At 39.9% G+C, this 20,446-nt stretch overlaps 1 protein-coding gene across 3 annotated transcripts in view; it reads left to right on the top strand.

The window, feature by feature from the left end:
- Positions 1-13,232, top strand: part of MYCBP2 (MYC binding protein 2, E3 ubiquitin protein ligase) — a 173,446-nt gene extending 160,214 nt beyond the window's left edge. For all 3 annotated transcript variants that reach the window (XM_026849212.1, XM_026849204.1, XM_026849219.1), the window contains 10 exons: positions 1,202-1,303; positions 2,948-3,076; positions 5,533-5,665; positions 5,920-6,023; positions 7,155-7,343; positions 7,859-7,966; positions 8,956-9,165; positions 11,160-11,267; positions 11,462-11,627; positions 12,434-13,232. In XM_026849212.1, the coding sequence (XP_026705013.1) occupies positions 1,202-1,303; positions 2,948-3,076; positions 5,533-5,665; positions 5,920-6,023; positions 7,155-7,343; positions 7,859-7,966; positions 8,956-9,165; positions 11,160-11,267; positions 11,462-11,627; positions 12,434-12,549 (1,365 nt within the window). In that variant the 3' untranslated portion in view covers positions 12,550-13,232. The remainder of the gene's footprint in view (positions 1-1,201; positions 1,304-2,947; positions 3,077-5,532; positions 5,666-5,919; positions 6,024-7,154; positions 7,344-7,858; positions 7,967-8,955; positions 9,166-11,159; positions 11,268-11,461; positions 11,628-12,433) is intronic.
- The last annotated feature ends 7,214 nt before the right edge of the window (positions 13,233-20,446 follow it).

Raw genomic sequence — 20,446 nt, 5'->3', positions numbered from 1 at the left:
TAACAAACACTCTCTAGGACAATTAAGCTTCACCTGTGTTTTAGTCTCAAAATGAAAAATCATTTGCTGAATCCTCTGTTATTTACCGGGTGTTGGGGATTTTTTAATCTTATTCCATGATTCTCTTATAGCAACTTGGACTAACTTAACTTTAATAGATTGTTTGAAATACCACAAATGCATGCTTGTAGATTATGACGTTCCTACCATTTTAGGGAGTACAGATTTTTTGTCTTCTCAAGCATAATAATTACATGTAGAAGAAGAGGTTTGCAGTGGTTAAAGCATTTGACACCCATATTGTTTTCCATCTTAAAAGGCTACACCAGTTGTCCTTTTTATCCCCTTACTCATAAATTCTTTGCTTTTCGGAAGACACAATCTGAGAATACCACCAGCTCCTGCTGTCACTGTGTTAGTTTAATCGGGTCTCAGAGAAGCACTGAATGTCAGCCTAGCTCATTGTTTTGTCATGGAGGTGTGCATTTCTTTGGGGGAGTCCAGAAGATGATTACAATTAAAGCCATTTTGTTCAAATCAAACCTTTGATCAAAAACTACTGTAAAATGCAGCCTTCAGATGCATTTCAGTTTGAATTGCAGGCGTACCAAGAGATTATCCTCCTGTATCTTTAGGATTTCATTGTAGTTAATGGAGAGGGAGATAAAAGCTTCCTCTGAATAATAGTTAGCTTGGAATCCTTTTCTAGATAATCTCAAATGCCCTTTACAGTGAGGAGAGAACATAGGCAAACCAATCTCATTGAGCTAAAGGTTTGTTGGTTTGGGGTTTTTTTTATTAGTCTGTGTTCTTGAATTTCTTCTTCTCCACCAAAGCCTGCAATGTTTGGGAGTGATAATGCAAGTCTGTATTTGCCATATTTCTCTATAATATACTCTGGTTGATCTTTGTGTTTCTTCACTGTTTCTCTCTTGTGTGCTAACTACTGTATTTATGACCATAAAGTAATACACCTGAAAGAAACAAGGTAATTGCCAAAAGTTCAGTAAGTTCTATTGTGTGCTTGACTTCTTTTGAAAAAGAAAAAACTTGCATTGTGTGAGCAGACTTCAGCTAATGAGGATAACAGTTTGCAGGTAACAGTCATATTCTTGTCTGCTGAAATGTATATTTTTAGTATTTGGGATTATTTTTTTTTTAGTATTTCTGAAACATTTCATTCTATCTTGCCTTTCAATAGCTATGGCTGGCCTTAGCATCCCTCTGTGTACTTGATCAAGATCATGTTGATAGACTGTCCTCAGGAAGATGGATGGGAAAGGATGGACAACAGAAACAGATGGTGAGACAGAATATCATATCTTTTCATGTTTATTTTTGATTTATTCAGGAGTCAAATAATTTAGAATAATGATAGAGAAAGGTAGACTTGGCCTAACTTTATTCCTCCCTACTGTCCCCCATGGATATTATACATACATGTTCGGTGTACTTGTGTTCTAGACAATCACTACTCAGAAAACAGAAATTCCAACTTGAAACAGTAAGGTAGCAATTCTGCTGGTATTCAGGATCAAGCAAGGCCTTCCTGTCACCTGTAGGATGGATTTTTGAGAGAAGATTGACTCAGTTAATATGACACCTTCTATCAGAGCTCTTTTCTTTCTGTCTGGATCTTTGTCACATAATAAAGTAAATTCTTTTGTGTTCCTCAATAACTTCTCTGTAATTTAACTTCCTCTTCTCCATCTTAGTACTTAGTGATTACCCCAAAGAGAAAGAAGCTCTTTCTAACTGAATTTAGTATAGCTATTTACCCAGAGGATTTACAAATTTAATATGGAATATGATGGGTTAATCAAGTTTCTGTCTGTATTTTTCAGTATCACAAAAAACTTAGATTTTTTTTTTTTAAATACAAATCTGGAAAGAGCAAAATAATTAAGCTAGTCTCTTTATAACTTGGTTAGGTGGGGCCCTGTGGGAGGCAACGGAATATCATGCCTTCTCACTATCAACTGCGGATGCTTAGTGCAAAGCAGTTTAGTGTAGGTAGAAAGAGAATCCACGGCAGAGCTGCAGCAGCAACAAGGACTAAAACTCTGCTGAGAGAAGGAGGCAGATGCAAAGGTTTCTGAGGATTAAGAAAGTCAAGGGACTTCTATAGAGCTTTGGAAATGTCAGAAGAGTAGCCAAGACATCGTCAATGAGGATACAAGCTGCCGAACCCAATCCTGTTTTATGCCAGGATACTCAAATTTCGAGGTGAACTGTGTCCCCCCCGCCCCCTACCAGGACTGCTGTTGAAAGGATTCTGCTCTGAGTTGCAATATCATGGAAAGCACATGTTCTGGGGATATGATGCAAACTTGTTCTCAGACATATGCATAATAAAAGTCAGTCATTGATCTCTGTATAGATATTTTGAACTGTAAAACAAAACTGTAGAATTTTTTAAAAAACTGTATCAGTAAAGCAACTTAATTTTATGATGGATTTTGAAATTTGCTACTTCAATTGTATTCTCTCTGAGTTACACATGATTTACAGCTTTGATTAGATGTTTGAACAGAGTAAACATACCATATCAAAGTAATTAAGGGTAAATAGCATGCATGTTGACTGACCCAAGTACTCATCTCTCTGAACTCTTCTGTTAATATTCCCATAACCCATTGTTACCCCATAAAACTTTTCTCAGACTAGTTGAAAACAATGTCTCAACTGTATTGTTGAAAAATGCATTTTTGCTACATCATGTAAAATATTAGAAGAATAGTATCAGAACAACTGATGTAATAAATTGGAACTTTTTGTGTCCAGGAGTAGTTGTTTAGATACTGATTATTCTAAAGATACAATTCATAGTCTAAACAAGCTCTTTATCCCCCTTTATTAATTTGGGGCAGGGGTGTTTGGGGGGAGAATAGAAAAAGGTGCTGAAAGATGATGAGTGGTTTAATAAAGATTATTTTTTTTTTTTTAGCCAATGTGTGATAACCATGATGATGGTGAAACTGCTGCGATCATTTTATGTAATGTCTGTGGGAATTTGTGTACAGATTGTGACAGATTCCTTCATCTCCATCGGCGAACAAAGAGTCATCAAAGACAGGTAGAGTGTACATGACATTTTTGTATGCACCTCATACATTCTGCGCATTTCCCCAATTAATATATAAGCAAAAGACAGTAGCAAGTATGAAATCTGAAAATGTTGTTTTATTTTGGAGATGGGATATATAAGTTTCCATTTAATTCTTTTTAGTTATTTTCAGTTAAATTCTCTTGTTATCCTCTGAAGAAGATTAGAAAATCATGTAGTAGTCCCTGATTCTAACTGTCATGCACATCAGTTTTTTTCTCTCTTGCTCAAACTTTTTTAGGAGACTCTATAAACTGCAGAGACTTTCTTAAGTATACATTGATTCTTTATTCCTGTTAAATTATATCTTCTTCACTACTTCTATCACATGAGTCAATGCTGTCAACCCTTTCATTTTTAATGTATATACATTTTTTTAATATCCAGGAAGACCACTTGACAACAAATATTCCTACTGGTTCCCTTATGTTACTTTTCTCTTACTTTTCAATATTCCCAGCTCTCGCTGTCTTTTCACAGGTAAATAAATTGTCACATCTGTAAGCCTGAAAATTTCCTGATTTCTATTTGTTTTGTTTTTAGGATTGAAATGTCTTCCCTCTTTGATTTAGATGAGCTTTTACAAACTGCTGTGTACTCTGCTAATTAGTGTTCTTTTGTGTTATTCTTTTATCCTCTTCATCTCTAAACTTGGAAGTACATTCTCCTTGGAGTATTTCTTTTTCTTATTGAAATTGACATTGAAGATGTCTTTACCTCTGAACCTACTGAACATTTTCTTGACACTATTTCTGTTCTGTTGGGGTTTTTTTTGTGGTCCTTTGTTTTCCCCTTTTCCTCTGACTACTTAAATTTGTTCAAAGGCTAAAATAATAAATCTTTTTAATAAAGTTAATTCAATGGAAATAATTCCTCTTCTCCATCTCCTAGAGTGCATCTACATTAGTTTTTTAGTTATGATCAGGAATGGGCTTTTAAAGCAGTTATGATCATCTCTCCTTAACATGACTTGATTTGTGTTATAGAGCAGCCTTGGAGTGCATGAACTGGATTCCTTTTAGGTAAAATTAAAACCAAAAGAAAGATAGATGCAGGGACACACTGCTAATGGTGGTTCAGTGCAAGGGATCAGCTGGTCTAGAGCATGTGTGATGTAAACTTCAGATCACTGGCATAGAGTTTCACTCTCCAGATCATCTTCTTCGTGCCTCAGCATTTGCAGCGTAGGCTCAGCCTGGAAGATCCATGTGTTTCTATTATCTTCTATTTCTTAGCCAGAATCTTTGCAGTCGCCTTTGAAATTTTCCTGTTTTGTCATCCTAAGTAGATGAATTTACATGTCTACCCTTTTGTCATGGCCTCAGCACTAGTCTCATTTGTTTTCCTGAATTCTCCTGTATAGCCTGTTCAGATTACAGTTGATAAAAACTAAGATCTTATCTCATAGAAATCTTTACATCTCTCCTTTAATCTGTCCAAAATCTTCCTATTTACTTCTAAAAGCATGTTTAGACGTCTACTCTTTATTCACCACCTTTACATCTTTCATGTTAAGCCTCTCAAGTTAAGTTTTAAATTCTGTAATGTTCCCTGTCTCCTGTTTTCTGTTAGCTTCCTGTTCTTTGTCCAACTTCTGTCATACATACCTCTGAAATGTATTTTCTCTCCTCTTCCTCCAAGAAAGGACAGCCTGTAAGTTACTATGACCTGCTTCTGTGAATCCTTTGCAAAGCAGTTGGGGATTTTTCCCAGATTCTAACAAGAATTACAAGTTCAAATGGAGTGTATACATCCATACCCAGGAAAATTCTAACTTTTATTGCTTTGCAGGTGAAATGAATGAAAACAGAACTGCCTTCAAAACTTAGAAAAGGAGAAAAAGAGACTGTATGAAGTGCACTAGGGATCTCATGCACTTTTTTAATTTTGCAAAGATTTTGTTGTTCTTATTGTAGCCAAAAATATCCACTGTGTATTTATGTGAAAGTCAAAGATACTAACATTACACACTTTTATAGTTGTTATTGCACAGTACATATTATTAAGACCATAGCTGTCAGTGTTGCTTTCATAAACTACTAGCATGGCTACATGAAGATATTTCTAATGTTTTCTTGTGGTTTTAATACACTGTGGCCTACTGGATGAGTTGAACAGTAGTCATGAAGTCCAAGCTCCATATTCTTAAAATTAGAAAAAACGTTGTGCAGCTCTGTTCTTAACATTCCTACATTATTGTTTCTCAGACACATTAATGCTCGAGCATTAATTTTAAATATTTTTACTTCTAAAAACACAAAGCCTTTATCCATTCTGCAATATGTACAAATTACAGAATGCATTAAAAAATAGTTTGCAGTAGACAAACTCTGCAGAATCTATAAAACATCTGATGAAAATCCAAAGACACAGTGACAAAAATAACATAGAAATGCTCTTTGTTATCTGTTTGGTTAACCTGACAGGTATTCAAAGAAGAAGAAGAAGCTATCAAAGTTGATCTCCACGAGGGTTGTGGTAGGACCAAACTTTTCTGGCTAATGGCATTAGCAGATTCTAAAACCATGAAGGCTATGGTGGAGTTTAGAGAACAGACAGGTAAAACAAAACTATTATTTCTTGCTCTTTATCCTGATTATTTTTACTTTTTACTTGAGAATTTGTCAAAAAAAACCCAAACAGTTGGGGTTTTCACCTGCTTCAGGGCAATGCTTTTAATTGTTAATAATAAGAAAATAGTTTTTATAAGAATTGCTGGTTTTCTGATTGGTTTCTGTGATTGTTGTTAGAATATCAGTCCCCTATGTTTCATTGCAATGATTTTCATGATATTTTTACTTTTGCGGACCTAGGCAAACCGACCACCAGCAGTTCTGAAGCATGTCGTTTCTGTGGTTGTAGGAGTGGAACAGAATTGTCAGCAGTGGGAAGCGTTTGCTCTGATACAGATTGCCAGGTGTGTATTAACAAATACCAATCATCACGAATTACATAAATAGAAGGGACTGCAGGATCAAATTGATTCCTTATTTTGAGTAAACCTTGTTCATCCCTGTGGTCCATTTTAAATCAGACCTCTCATATGAAAATATTGACTATTGTAATTCAAATTGAATATTATATTGTAATTCAAATACTTCCAACATTGTAAATGTTTAGTTTAATTACAGGCTACAATCACCAATAATCAAACAAAACACTAGGTAGTTTCATTATTATCTTCAAAAGTATCACAAGTTTTCACAATAGCATTCCAAGTATAAAGTAAAATATACACTGTCAACGTAAAGTCTGACTTGCTAAAACTAGCTTGCATAACAACGTGTTTATATTAAGTGAGCATAAAACATTTAAGACTTGGCCAGGTTTTCAACTGTATCCATGTGTTCTGAGTGTTTTGTGTCCTACATTACTGGTACAATTGGCAGAGGGCCAAATCCTAACCAGTTTCTTAGTCCGCCCTGTTTATTTCTGTTTATGTGTGGCAAATTTGTCTTTTTTTTTTTTTTTTTCCCTCAGCCTATTGAATATATTGTATTATTGTTAATTAATTCACTGCAATTCATTGTTAGCTTCTGGGCAACTTTTATAAGTTTTCTACTTATTAGGGATAGGAATTAGAGGTGATTAAGATACCATTTCCATGTAAAAAGTGCTTTATAGGGGTCAATGAATAGCTCCTAATGCGTTCTTAAGAGCGGGTTACTTCATACCTTTCCTGAAGGACCTAAATCTGCAGATATCTTAAAACCTGTTAATACAGGACAAGCAATGTTGATGCAGGAGGCTGATAATATACAAAATACATAGAGAGGATTACAGAATATTTCTTTTTATATTAAAATTCTAAAACTATGGCTTCATTATACCATTACTATTCAGGTGTAACATAAGTAAATGAAGGTATTGCTTCTACTTTAAGTACCCAAGATATGCAGTTTTTCCCAAGTACCTGCTGTAGCAGTAAATATGAATCATGAGTCTTTTGTCTTAGTTTATTGCACGAAACAGCAATCCTTCAAAGAGTAACGCTATATCAAACCATACAGTGGAGAGGAAAAAAAGATTAATTATTTATTTTTAATAGGAGTATGCTAAAATTGCCTGCAGCAAGACACACCCCTGTGGTCATCCATGTGGAGGCGTTAAGAACGAAGAGCACTGTTTGCCGTGCTTGCATGGCTGTGATAAGAACGCTGCAACTCTTAAACAAGATGCTGATGACATGTGCATGATCTGCTTTACTGAAGCACTTTCAGCAGCACCAGCTATTCAGGTGTTTTGTTTTGTTTTGTTTTGTTTTTTATCCCCCCCCTCTTTTAAGGGATTAATCTTATGGTTGTAATGCTGAATGTGGAAGGAGTTAAAATATAAAGTCCTTCAAATTATACCCTTAAAAATTTCAAAACAGGCACTGGAGCAATACGTTACTGAAAAAGCTTTCTTTTTGTCTGCTATTTCAAGAAATAAGGTTGTATCCATTTAGTTTGCTGTGTCTGCTTTATTAAAATATATGGTATTTAATCAATGAGAAAAGCAACTGAGGTAATTAATGCATATACTTCATATACATTTCATATATCCAGTAGTGGTTTTGGATGGGAAAGTTTATTTTAACAACCATTTTATATTCTTTCTCTTTATTAAGAAGAAAATAGGGGTCTTCTATGACCCCTATCTAGGATACTTATTTTGGAATTAATATAAGTTTTCAGTTAAAAGCAAATAACTACTTCCATTTTAGTGGTTAATGTAATTTCAGCGTTCACTTACGTGTATTCTTTTCTAAAGCTGGACTGCAGCCACGTTTTCCATTTGCAATGCTGTCAACGAGTACTAGAAAACAGATGGCTTGGGCCAAGGATAACTTTTGGGTTTATGTCCTGTCCTATTTGCAAGGTAAATGAGCTACGTGTTTACTGCCTAGGTCAGACAAGTTACTTAATACTGTCTTTGCTTTTTTTTTTTTTTAATATTGCCTGTTACAATATGAATTACTTATGTGTTACTTGTTTCCTTAATTTCTCATGTCACTAAAAAAAGAATATCATTGATGCATCTTTTTACCTTCCCCTACTGTTCCCTGAAGTAAGGGTCCTCTTAAAAAGAAAACATAAGGGAGACATTACCTTAATGTTGTTCTATTCTTAGCACCACTAGCTTGTAAATTCCCCATATTTGGGGACAGTGGGGAGGGGAAGAAGTAATTAATGCACATTATCTGAAGTGAGAAACTTGGCTTCTCTATTACACTAACCCCTTTTAAAGCTGCTTTGCTTTTCAGTATGAGGAGAGAGCTGAAGGATGTATGTACTTAGTTCAGCTTAAATTTCTAAAAAGTCCTCTTGTACTCTACAAAATCATAATTGCTCTAAACAAAAGCATATGTTAGCTTCTGGGAAGGAGAGCACCTTAACACCCTAGGAATATAAAATTTGTGAATGGTCAGCCATTGTGCATGCTGTGTTTCTTCTCTCATGCTGTACTTTGGTAATTTATGTCAATAGCTTGTGATCATTAAATGATAAAGACCTGACATAGAGGACTGTCAGTCATTATTCTTAATTGCTGAGCAATAAGTCAAAAAGGACCAAAATTAAGAGAAAATATACTATCAGAATATTCCTGTGCTTTGGTGAATATTTCATGTACCCTTTACCATCCCTCTGTGCTTGTTACAAGTCTGGTTTAAGTGCTGATTTCATATAACAAAATGCCATCTAAAAAGCATCCCTGGCTACTATCTTCACAGCAAACAAAGTATATACTGTGTCAGCCATTTCTTGAAATGTTCATTGCCTGAGCTTTTCGGTTTTTATGACATCCGTTACCCCATTTGTGTTTGACCGAAGATGCAAGATGTTTTAATCTTTTTTTTTTTATTTCAGAACAAAATCAATCACACAGTATTAAAGGATTTGCTTGATCCAATCAAAGAACTCTATGAAGATGTAAGGAGAAAAGCATTAATGAGATTGGAGTATGAAGGGTTGCACAAGAGTGAGGCCATCACAACCCCAGGAGTTAGATTTTACAATGACCCGGCTGGCTATGCTATGAACAGATACGCTTACTATGTTTGCTACAAGTGCAAAAAGGTATGACAATGAGTACTTTCTCAAATTAGATGTATGTTCTAGTTTCAAAAGTAATTTCTTAAAGAGTGGAACATATATTTAATATATTATGTATGGAGTAGGAAAGCAGGAAAATAAATTGTTAGTAAATCATAATTTAAAAGAAGTGTTGAGCAAATTAGATGTACATAGTATCTTACTTTGTAAAGCTCAGAAGTATTTACAGAGCGGTTCAGAAATCAAAAGCATACTGAGGTGATGGCCCTCTTAGAAGAATGTGTAGATGATACCGTGTCAGAACACCAACAATCCCTCTTCCAACTCATACTTTACACGGCCATTAAATAGAATAAACATAAGCTTTATTCTCTGATATGGAGAGTTCCTCACTAAGATTCCACTGGAGCTTGTTGCAACTGCAGTAAACTGATTTGGAGTCAGAAGTGTTAGAAGAATGAAAAAGGAGAGTAGAAAGACGAAAAGTGTGGTCTAGCCTGATGGACTCTGGGACATATGTGTATAGTTTTCTTCAGGTAGAGAATATGAAATTTATCCAGAATACAAAAATTGTATACAAAGAGCCCTGGTTTCCCCACCAGCAGAGAAGAGACAAACATTCTTAATCTGTGGTTAGAGACTATAGTTAGAGAAATTTTGGATAACCAATGAATCCCCTCCCATTGCTTCTTTCATCTGAAGCTGATTTTAGTGCCCATCTTGATCAGCCCTTTTTCCTTGTTCCCTTAGGAATGAATAGAATAAAGCAGTCTCACGATAAGGTTTTCAAGGGAAACCCCAACATTTTGTTTAATGGAAGTGCACAATTTGGAAATAAGAGGAGAAAGGATTAACTTCCATATGCTAGAGAAGAGCAGTCATGAATCCCTCTAGCTTGTTACTACAGAGTTACTCAGTTTGCTTCTGTTCCTGCCTCCCATAGTTAATCACTTTTCACTCCGCATCCTTTAGCAACTAGCCTACTGCCTTTTTTACCTCCCTTACAAAAATTATTTCTTTGTTCATTTTACTGTCTCTGGGGTTTAGTCCTGTCCCTGTTTTTCATTACACATTCCTTCCAGTATTTTGATACTCAGTATTTCAGTGTTTTTCTAACTGCCCTATTTTTCCTTCCTATCTCATTATTGCCTTTCATACTGTGTCCGTATGTCTGAACAACAACATTCAACTATGGAATTTCTAACTTATTTCCTTCCTCCAGCATCTGTTCACCCCAAACTACTACCTAATTCCCTGGCATACATTCCATAGGACTCTTCCTTTTCTTTTTTAGTCTGTAGATGTTGGGGGATGGTGAGCTTCTTAAATTTTTCCTTCATCATAGTTGCCTTAAGACCACTTTCCCTGTCCTTTTACAATCACGGCAAAAAGGTGAGAACTGCTGAGAGCAAGAACTTTGTGCATTATCTAGTTAGTGAATAATATGGTCACAAAGGAAGCAAGGAAGTTACTTGTTGCTTCATCTCATTACTTTGTGTGAAAACACTTTAGTATAAGAGGAAATTCACCAGAGTTGGCAGTCTTGGTCCATTTTTGTGCCCAGTGTGTCCTGGTAGAGTAAGATCAGAAAGCAGAATGAAATTGTAGAAAATAAAAAAAAATCTAATTATAAGAGATCCCACATGAGCCTAAGAACTGACACTCCTTTGGGTTAGTAAAAAGCCCTCCTGGTAGAATCTTTCTCTGCTGCCTGCAGCCTTAGTCCTGTCTTCCTTACACACTCTGTTCATAGAGCGTCCAAATACTGTTTCACAAGCCATACAGTCACTTGCATAGGCCAGACTGCGTTGCACAATTTTTGGTCCTGTTTATCCTGAGATAGAGAGACATTGTCTTAGTACCTTAAAGACATGTATCTAGAGTCAGAGTTGAGAGTTAACAAAATAGTGGAGATAACAGTAATGACCCTTATTCATCATTTTCCCCTTACACATTGAATTTGTTAAAATAATAGTTGTTTCTGGTTTAATGTCCAGTCATTTCTATATGAAATTTAGGCATATTTTGGTGGTGAAGCTCGTTGTGATGCTGAGGCTGGACAAGGAGATGACTATGATCCAAGAGAGCTTATTTGTGGTGCATGCTCTGATGTTTCAAGGGCTCAGGTAAGTAAAGAACTTGTATTCATGGTTTTTATTTCATTCTGAAAGCTCTGAGTACCTGAGCTGTACAGTAACTCACGGTACTTTGTAATTATGTGCATTGTGTAATATTAATATATGCTACAGAATGTAGAAATGTGTTCAGATTGTTACAGCATGGCTATTTAATTTATTGGTGCTTGTTTTCTTTTGTTTAGATGTGTCCCAAACACGGTACAGATTTCTTAGAATACAAATGCCGCTACTGCTGTTCAGTTGCTGTTTTTTTCTGTTTTGGGACAACGCATTTTTGCAATGCTTGCCATGATGATTTCCAAAGAATGACAAGCATCCCTAAAGAAGAACTCCCACACTGTCCTGCAGGTAGTATTTTTATAAAGCATTTCTGAATTCTGAGATTAGTAATTAGTTCTAATTGATATTCTTGCCGATGATTTTTAGGAAAACCACAGGGTCAGTCATACAAATTTTAAATTCAGTACTACCTTGAATAATATAGAACGGGTTTGTTCTGTGCCTGCATTTGATTTTTCGCTTTTCTGGCAATAATACAGGCAATGTCATCACCCTGATCCTCTAAACTTTAGATACTTTGATACAGAAAGGCATTCAAATTTACCTACACTAGTTCAGACTCCAGATGAGATTCCTGATATAGCCTTAGAATTATTTTTTTACTGCAGAGTGTAACTCTTGTTCATATTTACAGTTTTTGCTTTTAGATTGTGCTAATTTCTTCCCCAGTATTAATGAGATGAAACTTACTTTGTGATTCTCCATATAAGCTTTTTGCCTTTTTTACCTTGAATTAGATTTATTTTAAATTGCACAGCAGTTTGACTTTTTTTCTTTAATACCAGTTCAACATTAGACATAACTGTTTTAAGGAGCTTACAGTTTTTGCTCATGTTTTGTCAGATCTAGTTGGATGGCATTTTCTCTCTTGGCCTATTCAGCTTCTAAACTTCTTGCTTGAATTTACTCTGTGAAAGCACCTATCTGCTGTTTCTTAAGCCTTTTTTTTTGATGCATTCTAAGTTCATATTACAGACTATATTACCTTCACTTAGTTTGTGTTTTGAGGAAGTGTAATCTATATTTATTTAGACTGAAGTCTCCAACCATTAATTGTTTCGTTTCTTTTCCCCTCACTCTTAAATTCACTGTAGGTCCCAAAGGTAAACAACTTGAAGGAACAGAATGTCCACTTCATGTTGTCCATCCACCCACTGGTGAAGAGTTTGCTCTGGGTTGTGGGGTTTGCAGAAATGCTCACACTTTTTAGACTAGCATTTTTTTTAACCAGAGCAAAACAGGTGCCCTCATCCTTCAAGTGTCCTGAAAATAAAGTCCAGCTGGGATGAGGATGGGACCATTTCATAATCCAGGTAAAAGGAACAATTTACAGTGCAAGAAGGATGCCAAATACCATGTACATAATTCTTGCTGTGAGATATTGACATTTTTTTGAACCGAGACATCAAAACTTGTGAGGTGTTTGCATGTGGCCATTACAGTCATTGGCTAGGAAACATTGGACATTTACAAATAAATAATTGCTATTAAAGGATCTGTGTGTCTGTGGACTATGAATGATGCTGGCTTTCAGGAGAAAGAAAAAAAAATATTGATTATTGTATACTGACTTTTTGTAATCTTGTACAATTGTAACGCATCACAAGTGGGGATGGGAAAGAGGAATATTCTGGTTTATTTCCTAGACTGTTACAAAAAAAAAAAAAAAATTGTGTTAGGAAGGCATAAATGTAACAAGTATCTTGCTGTATATAAAGGTATCAATGTTTGTCCTGTATAAGAATTATTAAATTACAACAGCAGTTTCATTTAAACTTCTGGGTTATGTTTGAGCCTGAAATTTTAATGAAGTGCAATACTGAGTGTGCCTCATATCTTGCAGCTGTAAACATAATGGAATGTACATGTCAATAAAGCCACTGTACATTTTTATACAGTGAAAGTCTAATGAATGTGTAAGTCTCCATTTTCAGAAATGTTTTTTAAAATGGGAGGGAGGAGGGGAGTGGTTCATATAATTATTTCAGCAGGTTCTTTTAAAAAGTAGGAAAGCTGATTGAGTAAACTGGTTGTTATGGAAGTACTTAAGACAAAGAGTGCTGCTCAAATCTTTACAAGAAAAGCTGGATAAATATACTAGTATTCATATGGAGTAGTGTATTTCCATTGCAATTTCCAATAGTGCTTTAAAACACAAAAAAATGCTCCATTTTAAATTCCTTCTATCCATTATTAAGACTCTTCAGTAAAATATCACCCCCTCTTCTAGGACAAAGAGCCTTTTGCCATGAATCCCAACACGTTCATTAGTCCCAAGCCCTCTGCTCCTCTGTGGTGAAAAGCAAACTATAAATTCAAGTGAAGACATGAACAAGCTGCTCTCACAGTTAAGATATTGGTAGATGGCATCCCAGTGAAACAGAGTACCTTGATCAGACTGGAACCATGGCATCCACCTCACCTAACTTCAGACATCTGTAATGTAGATGTCTGCCTGCTCTTTGGAACAGCTGGGGAAAAACACACCCCTCTGAAGTACAATTTATCTTATTCACAGTAGCAACATAGGGGGGTGGGAGAGGTTGCAGACACAGAGACAAAGGTTGCACTAGACTTGCAAAGAAATACTCCACATCTTTTCTTAGCAACTAACAGTTATCCAAACAATTAAACTTATGACAGTGAGGAATTCTAACTAGTTGATACCTGTTTAGTAAGAAATACATCAGGAGATAGGCTGCTTGGTAAGTTATTGGAATATATTTGAAATAAATATGGTATATGAAGCAGAAAAAGCAACTAAAAGGCAGCTTTACTAGATTTGATTATGACTGAAAGGCAGTTTAGATGAAAACAACCATGAAATGACAACAGTCATGATTCTGAAAAGAAAGGAGAGAGAAAACAAGAAAGAAATTACATTAATTAAATTGACAGAAGTCTTAGGTAAGATCCTGTAGGAATCAAGTATAAAAAAAAAATAGGGGAATTGATGTTTTCTTTAGAACAGCTAACTATAAGATCACAGCCAGCAGCTATCCTAGTGCAAACAAAGGATTGTACATTGTACTTTTACTAAGCAGTCAGCTTGGTCAAGACAGGAATTAGATATTTAAAAAAAAGAAAAAGGAAACAAAACCAAATTACTATGGATAGATATCAGGGGGGAGAGATTCAAGATAAAACTTAATTTGCAAGGACACAATAAGTAGGCAAGAGAGAGACAGGTCCTGTACCTGCAGATGAAGTCCTTCATTCCACAAAAAAATCACCAACAGTTTCAAATCATGTTAAGCCCTCTATTTGAATGACCAGAGGAAGCTGATATGGTGGTTTTATTCAGTATCTTGAAGAGTCAAGATTCTTCCTGTATCATACTTCACTTACAGAGAATATGATTCACCTGTGCAAATTATGCCCAGACTCTAGATGTTTACCTTGGACATAGTCATCTTCAGTGGGGAGGGGCAAGCACTTCTTGGATGTGGTTAGTTTCATCTCAAAATAAACCACAAGCCTCCTGAATAGCTCCGATGTAGATGACTACAATGTGCATTTATAAAGAGGTCATCACAACCTACTCTGCAGTCTGAAGCAGAAGCAATGTTTTGGACCCAAGACACCACAATCTTGAGCACTCACTACAGCAAATTTTTTTCTGAGAGGATGGCAAGATACAAAGAGTGAAAGGTCAAAGTCTGAAGTGTTTTTCCACGTTTGTGGCTCCATGTTCCCTGGTTAATGGTTTTTTTTTTCATAAACAGATCCTCGGTCTTTCTTCTGGCATAGGACTCCCCAGATTCTGGTGGGTGAAGGGTAGACATTGCGGCCTGAGGTTTGATAGTTTGTGTTTTAATGTTCCCAGATGTTTGTTGGAGACCTACTATGGACCTTAAAAAGACTAAGTGACTTCACTTGAAAACATAAATTCCTTATTCAGTACTTGACAATCCTACACCTACAACCTGTGAACTTGTATTGGACACATCCTGAATCGCTTCAGAATGGTAAATGTAGAATGGAAGATGCAGAATGATGTTCTAAGGACTCTTCTACTTATCGTACAAGAAATGTGCTGTAGGGTTATCAGAATTAATAGATCTGGGAGTTGGGAGGTACTGCAGTAGATTTGAATTATACACGTATTAAACCAGCAGTTAGAGTACAACAGGGTGTACGTAGGACAGAAGTTGGAAGAAAGCAGAGCCCAGTGTATTTATTAAGGATCTCCCTACCATACTTGTCAGACACATCTCCTTCAAACCCAGCCCCCTCCCCACTCTGCTTCTCATCTACCCTCAAAGCCTCAAGTCACTGTCACCCTGCTCTTCACCAGGACTCTCAGGTGCTGATTTCTGTCCTCATCCACCACAGACAAGTCCTCTCTCTTCTTCCATTGCTTTCTGGCTACTGTTTCTCCATGTTAGGAGCCTCTTCCCACGCGCCAGGAGCAGAGCTGCCATGTGGAGGGGCAGCAGGAGGAGCAGCGCCCAAGTCAGGCTCGGCCCTGCAGCTCTTCCCAGCTGACTGCATCCAGCCAAAGAGACACACAGCACAACCTGGAGCTGCCCAATCTGGCATACAGTGTATGCTGAACCATTTTAAAGCTAATGTAAGATGTTACAAAAAGCGAGAATAATTTTTTCCTGTGTAAATACCCAAAGAGGAACCTTATTTTAAAGTGTTAATAGTGCAGGTGTCAACTAATACATAAAAGGCATTTACACCAGGGATTTCAGCACTTCCGTGTTCCCAGGTCATGGATTAGATGTCTGTAACAGAAACTTAATTCAGAGGGCATTTTGTTAGAAAACTCATCTTTCTAACTGTAAACAGACTTGATGAGGGGTCATGAAAAAAAAAATACAAAAAGAAAACTTCTGCCCAACAAGGACATTGAAGAAAGACTAACTACAATGGAAGATTAATGCACATAATTTGAAGTGGTTTGTAGCGATACAGGTCCCTGCAGGTCTTAAGTTCTCAAAAAATGAGTTAGCAGATGAATCTGAGGTGTCTGACCCACTATCCTTTTTAGAAGATTACTGAGGGTAGCACCATATTTACAAATTAATTCCATTTTTTAATTTTCCAGCCTTTTATTTTTGATTAGTATCAGTATTAATTTAGGAAATTGAGATTACAGCGGGGAAAGGACAGGACACTGCTATGTTCAGTTTGTTAAGGAGACTGAGCCAGGAATAGGCAGTGTTAGGAAAATCACAGAATCGTCTAGGTTGGAAAAGACCTTGAAGATCATCCAGTCCAACTATTATGTTTCTCTCACACACAACTGACTGTCCCCAGTTACTACTCCAGGGAGAGGGCACGGCTAAGCGTGAGCATCAAGCTCTCCCATGCGTCATGGTTGTGCCTCGGACACTCTGGCCCTACACTGCCAGACATTCACGTCACCACATCTCCCCCCGCACCAGTCTACTGCTCGTTATGGCCAGATGCCAGGACAGGCCACTAATCAGATCAGTCCATGATAAGATTCTTGCATGTCCTTCCAGCAGTCTCGTGTGCTTTTCTGTCAGCTGTTGATCCACAGCCTGCGCAATGGAAATACTCAGTTCTTGTCTGCACTGTCCTGTTTGCCATGGCTCACCACACTCAGCTAATTCATACCCAACTCGGCTCCTGGCCAAGGTGAAGACGTAGTACTTCCACTTAGATCATGTACATCATTAGTTTACAAATAGCTTAAACCTTCACAGGTGTATCCACCCAGTGAATACAAAATGAACAGTAAAAGTTAATAAGGCACAATTAACCAGTCGCCATCAGAGCCTGATCATCTTGGTCCTTATGAAATGGTTTACATCAATCACATCATACTAAGTTAGATCATTGTTTCACCTGAACAGAGGCTAGCTAGGGAGCTACAGGACCACCCAGTCATTTGGAGAACTCAAATTTTGTAGGTTTTTGCCACAGACCCCTCCTTAACCCGTGCCAGATATTGCAGGTGACTGAGATTGCAAGTTGTACCGCAGATGCCCGTGTTCCTCAGCCCAAGGCATACTGGAAGGGCTGTGCTATCACACCCCCTACTCTCACTGCTGGGGTCCAGCAGTGATGAACTTGGGCTACCAAGCATTCCAGGTAGCAGGCTCTTCACCAGGTGTGCCTACATAGATGCAACCAAATACAGAACGAGCAGCTGATTACAATCAATAGCACAGCCAGTAAGTGCAACACGGCATTGGAAGTCAGATAATCACCCAAAGATGTCCCCTGCCAACTACCCACTGAGTTTTTTCAGGTAATGGCCACTGAGGGTCAATCGGGGTTGGGCCCTTTAGCCAAACTCCTCCCTTTCTGCATGAATCCCCCATGCAGCTACCTGCTTGTAGCTTGGCTTCTAGCGCTGTAGCTATTTACATGAGCAAGCACCACTCCTTCCTATGGGAGGAGCTCTCTCCTTGGGGACGGACAAGGTGATTTCAATATCCTTAGCCCATGTTAGCTCTCAGCTAGTATTTCCACCTCCTCTTCTGTTCATTCAGCAATATTTCCTTCCTGAGACAGCATGATGTGGCTTTGTGTACATCCTCCCCTGCAGAGTTTATCCTTTTTGCTTGGTCAGCTGCCCTGGAAAGGGTTCCCACTGCACCCAGCCACACTCCTAAGTCTCTCCTGTGCCATCCACTACATCTGAGCAGCCTTAAAAGGGAAAAATAGCATTAAACACACTGGCACAGATGGGAAGTACATACTCCGCTGTGGCCACGTGTGCAGCACTGTCATGTCACTTAGAGCTGTACCACCCTGCTCAGAAAGTCTAGAAATTCAGGCCGTTTGATATGATGGGCAGGATGTGGTCCACTAGCAGTAATTTGCCATCCTAATGCAGATCCCTAACAAGATTTAGAAACATGACTGGTGAACCTGAACAACCCTTTCAAAGCATTTGCCTGGAGGCAGGTCATATCAGTGGGACAATCTCAAAATGGCTGCCACAGGGGACTCCATTTCTACCCGAGCCAAATCTGATCTCCAGTAAATATAAGCCCTTATTGCCTGATGGCCTTGATAACCCTAAAACCCTGACAAAAAGGACAGTAAAGAAGAAAACAATGTCCAGAAGGGCAGGGAGGGAGATGGCTGTATCTCAGCGAAGGCTGAAGTAGACCGAGAACGGCCAAGGAGCCTTCCCTCGGGTGGGCTTGGGTGAGATCACCCTGGGAGATCTGTGCTGACAGTGTCTATTTCATTACCGTTGTGGTGGTTTGACCTTGGCTAAATGCCAGGTACCCACCAAGTCACTCCATCACTTCCCCCCCCTTCCCCTTGTTTTCTCAACAGGGCAAAGAGGGGAAAGAAAGTGAAATAGAGCAACCCTTGGGGGTAAAACAAAAGCAGTTTTAATATAAGCAAAGTAAAGCAAAGGTCTGCACACAGAAGCGAAAAAAAAGAAAACAGATTTATTCTCTCCTTCCCATGAGGAGGCGATGTGGGGCCTTCGCAGGATCCGGGCTCCCATACACGGAGTGGTTGCCTCAGAGGACCAAGGGTGACCCCACCACCTTCCTCCCAGCTTTATTTATCCTGAGCAGACGTCATATGGTCTGGGATATCCCTTTGGTCAGTTCGGGTCAGCTGTCCTGGTTGTGTCCCATCCCAAGATCTCGCCCATCCTGTCCCACTGGGGGTAAAAAATGTCGGAAAGAGCCTTGGTGCTGTGTAAGCACTGCTCAGCAGTAGCCACAACACCAGGGTGCTGCCAACACCCTGCCAGCTCCCAACATAAAACACAGCACCGTGAGGGCTGCTGTAGAGGAAACCAATTCCAGCTCAGCCAGACCCAGTACAAAAATTGTGGGTCTTTTCCCTCAGGGTGGCCAGCAAGGTGCCCTTGCCCAAAGGGAGCGCGAGTGTCACCCTGGGCAGCACTGGGCAAAGCCTTGATGTCAGCTGGAGGGAGGTGACCCTTCCCTCTGCTCAGCGCTGCTGAGGCCATGCCTGCAGTGCTGTGCCCAGGCCTGGCCTCCCTGGACGAGAGAGACACGGGCACCCTGGGGAAAGCCCCTCAGTGCCCCACACACACCCCCCAGCACCACCAGGTCATAAGGTCCCGCTATGTGGACCCAGTGCTGGCCTGGCAAGGGCCCCAGTACCTGCAGGGACGGTTCTGTGCCAGCACAGAGTCGTAGTGGGGTCTCGCCCAGCAGCACTGCAGAGCATCAGGACCCCTCAGAAGACTCTCTCGGGCTGTCAGAGCACGGCCCTGAGCCCCACCAGAGTGTGCAAAGCGAGGCCTCTCGTGTCCTCGGCGGGATGGGCCAGCTGAACTGCTGCCGTGGCTCCAGGTGAGCTCTCCCCGCGATCTGGGGACACGCCGGCACAGCCGGGCCCCGCAGCAGCCACCTTGCTCATGCCCAATGCCGTCTGCCCTGCAGGGTCCACCCTTACCCCGAGCAGCACTGCGAGCCTGGCCGGGGGTCACCCGAGCTGCTGCTCCGCCAGCGCGTGCGGGTGACCCAGGGCCGCACGAAGAGGAAGAGTGACCTCCTCCTCTTCAGGGACACCCTGGTCATCGCCAAGTCCAAGTAAGACTCGCAGAGCCCCGCTGCCTTTCCTCCCAAGCCCCGGCCCCAGCACCAGGGCAGGGACAGCCAAGGAGCAGCCCCAGGCCCCCGGCACCCTGGTGCTGGAGGCACCCATGGCCCTGCCCGTGGCAGGTGGATGGTAGAGAGGAGCCACTGGGCTCGGCCAGCTCCAGGTCACTCCCTGCCACTCCTCTCCGCAGACTTGGCAGAGCCCCGCGCCCGCAGCACTGCCTGGCCCTGGGCCAGCTGCAGGTGCTGAGCAGCAAGATCGGGGAGGCCGGTGATGGCCCCAAGGAGCAGGAAGACAAGAGCACCAACTCCCTTGTCCTCGTCTGGCCCTCCGGCTCGTGCGTCGTGACCTTCCAGTGAGTCTCAGTGCCACATCCCACAGCAGGACTGGGCAGCGCCTCTGTCCTGCCCCACGGGGCTTCGTCCTGCCTCTGTGGCCGTCCCCAGGGGGCAGGGCTGTGCCAGCGCCCGCCTCTGACCCCAGGCTGGGGAGCAGCGGGCACTCAGGCTGCTTTTCCTCTCTTTCTGCAGCTCCCGGGCGGAGAAGGAGCTCTGGGTCAGCGCACTCCAAGGGTAAGCCCA

Source organism: Athene cunicularia (genome assembly GCF_003259725.1).
Source record: "Athene cunicularia isolate RWA chromosome 1 unlocalized genomic scaffold, athCun1 chr1_part1, whole genome shotgun sequence".
NCBI lineage: Eukaryota > Metazoa > Chordata > Aves > Strigiformes > Strigidae > Athene > Athene cunicularia.
Note: the sequence above shows the minus strand (reverse complement) of the source record. Positions and strands in the feature narration are given on the sequence as shown.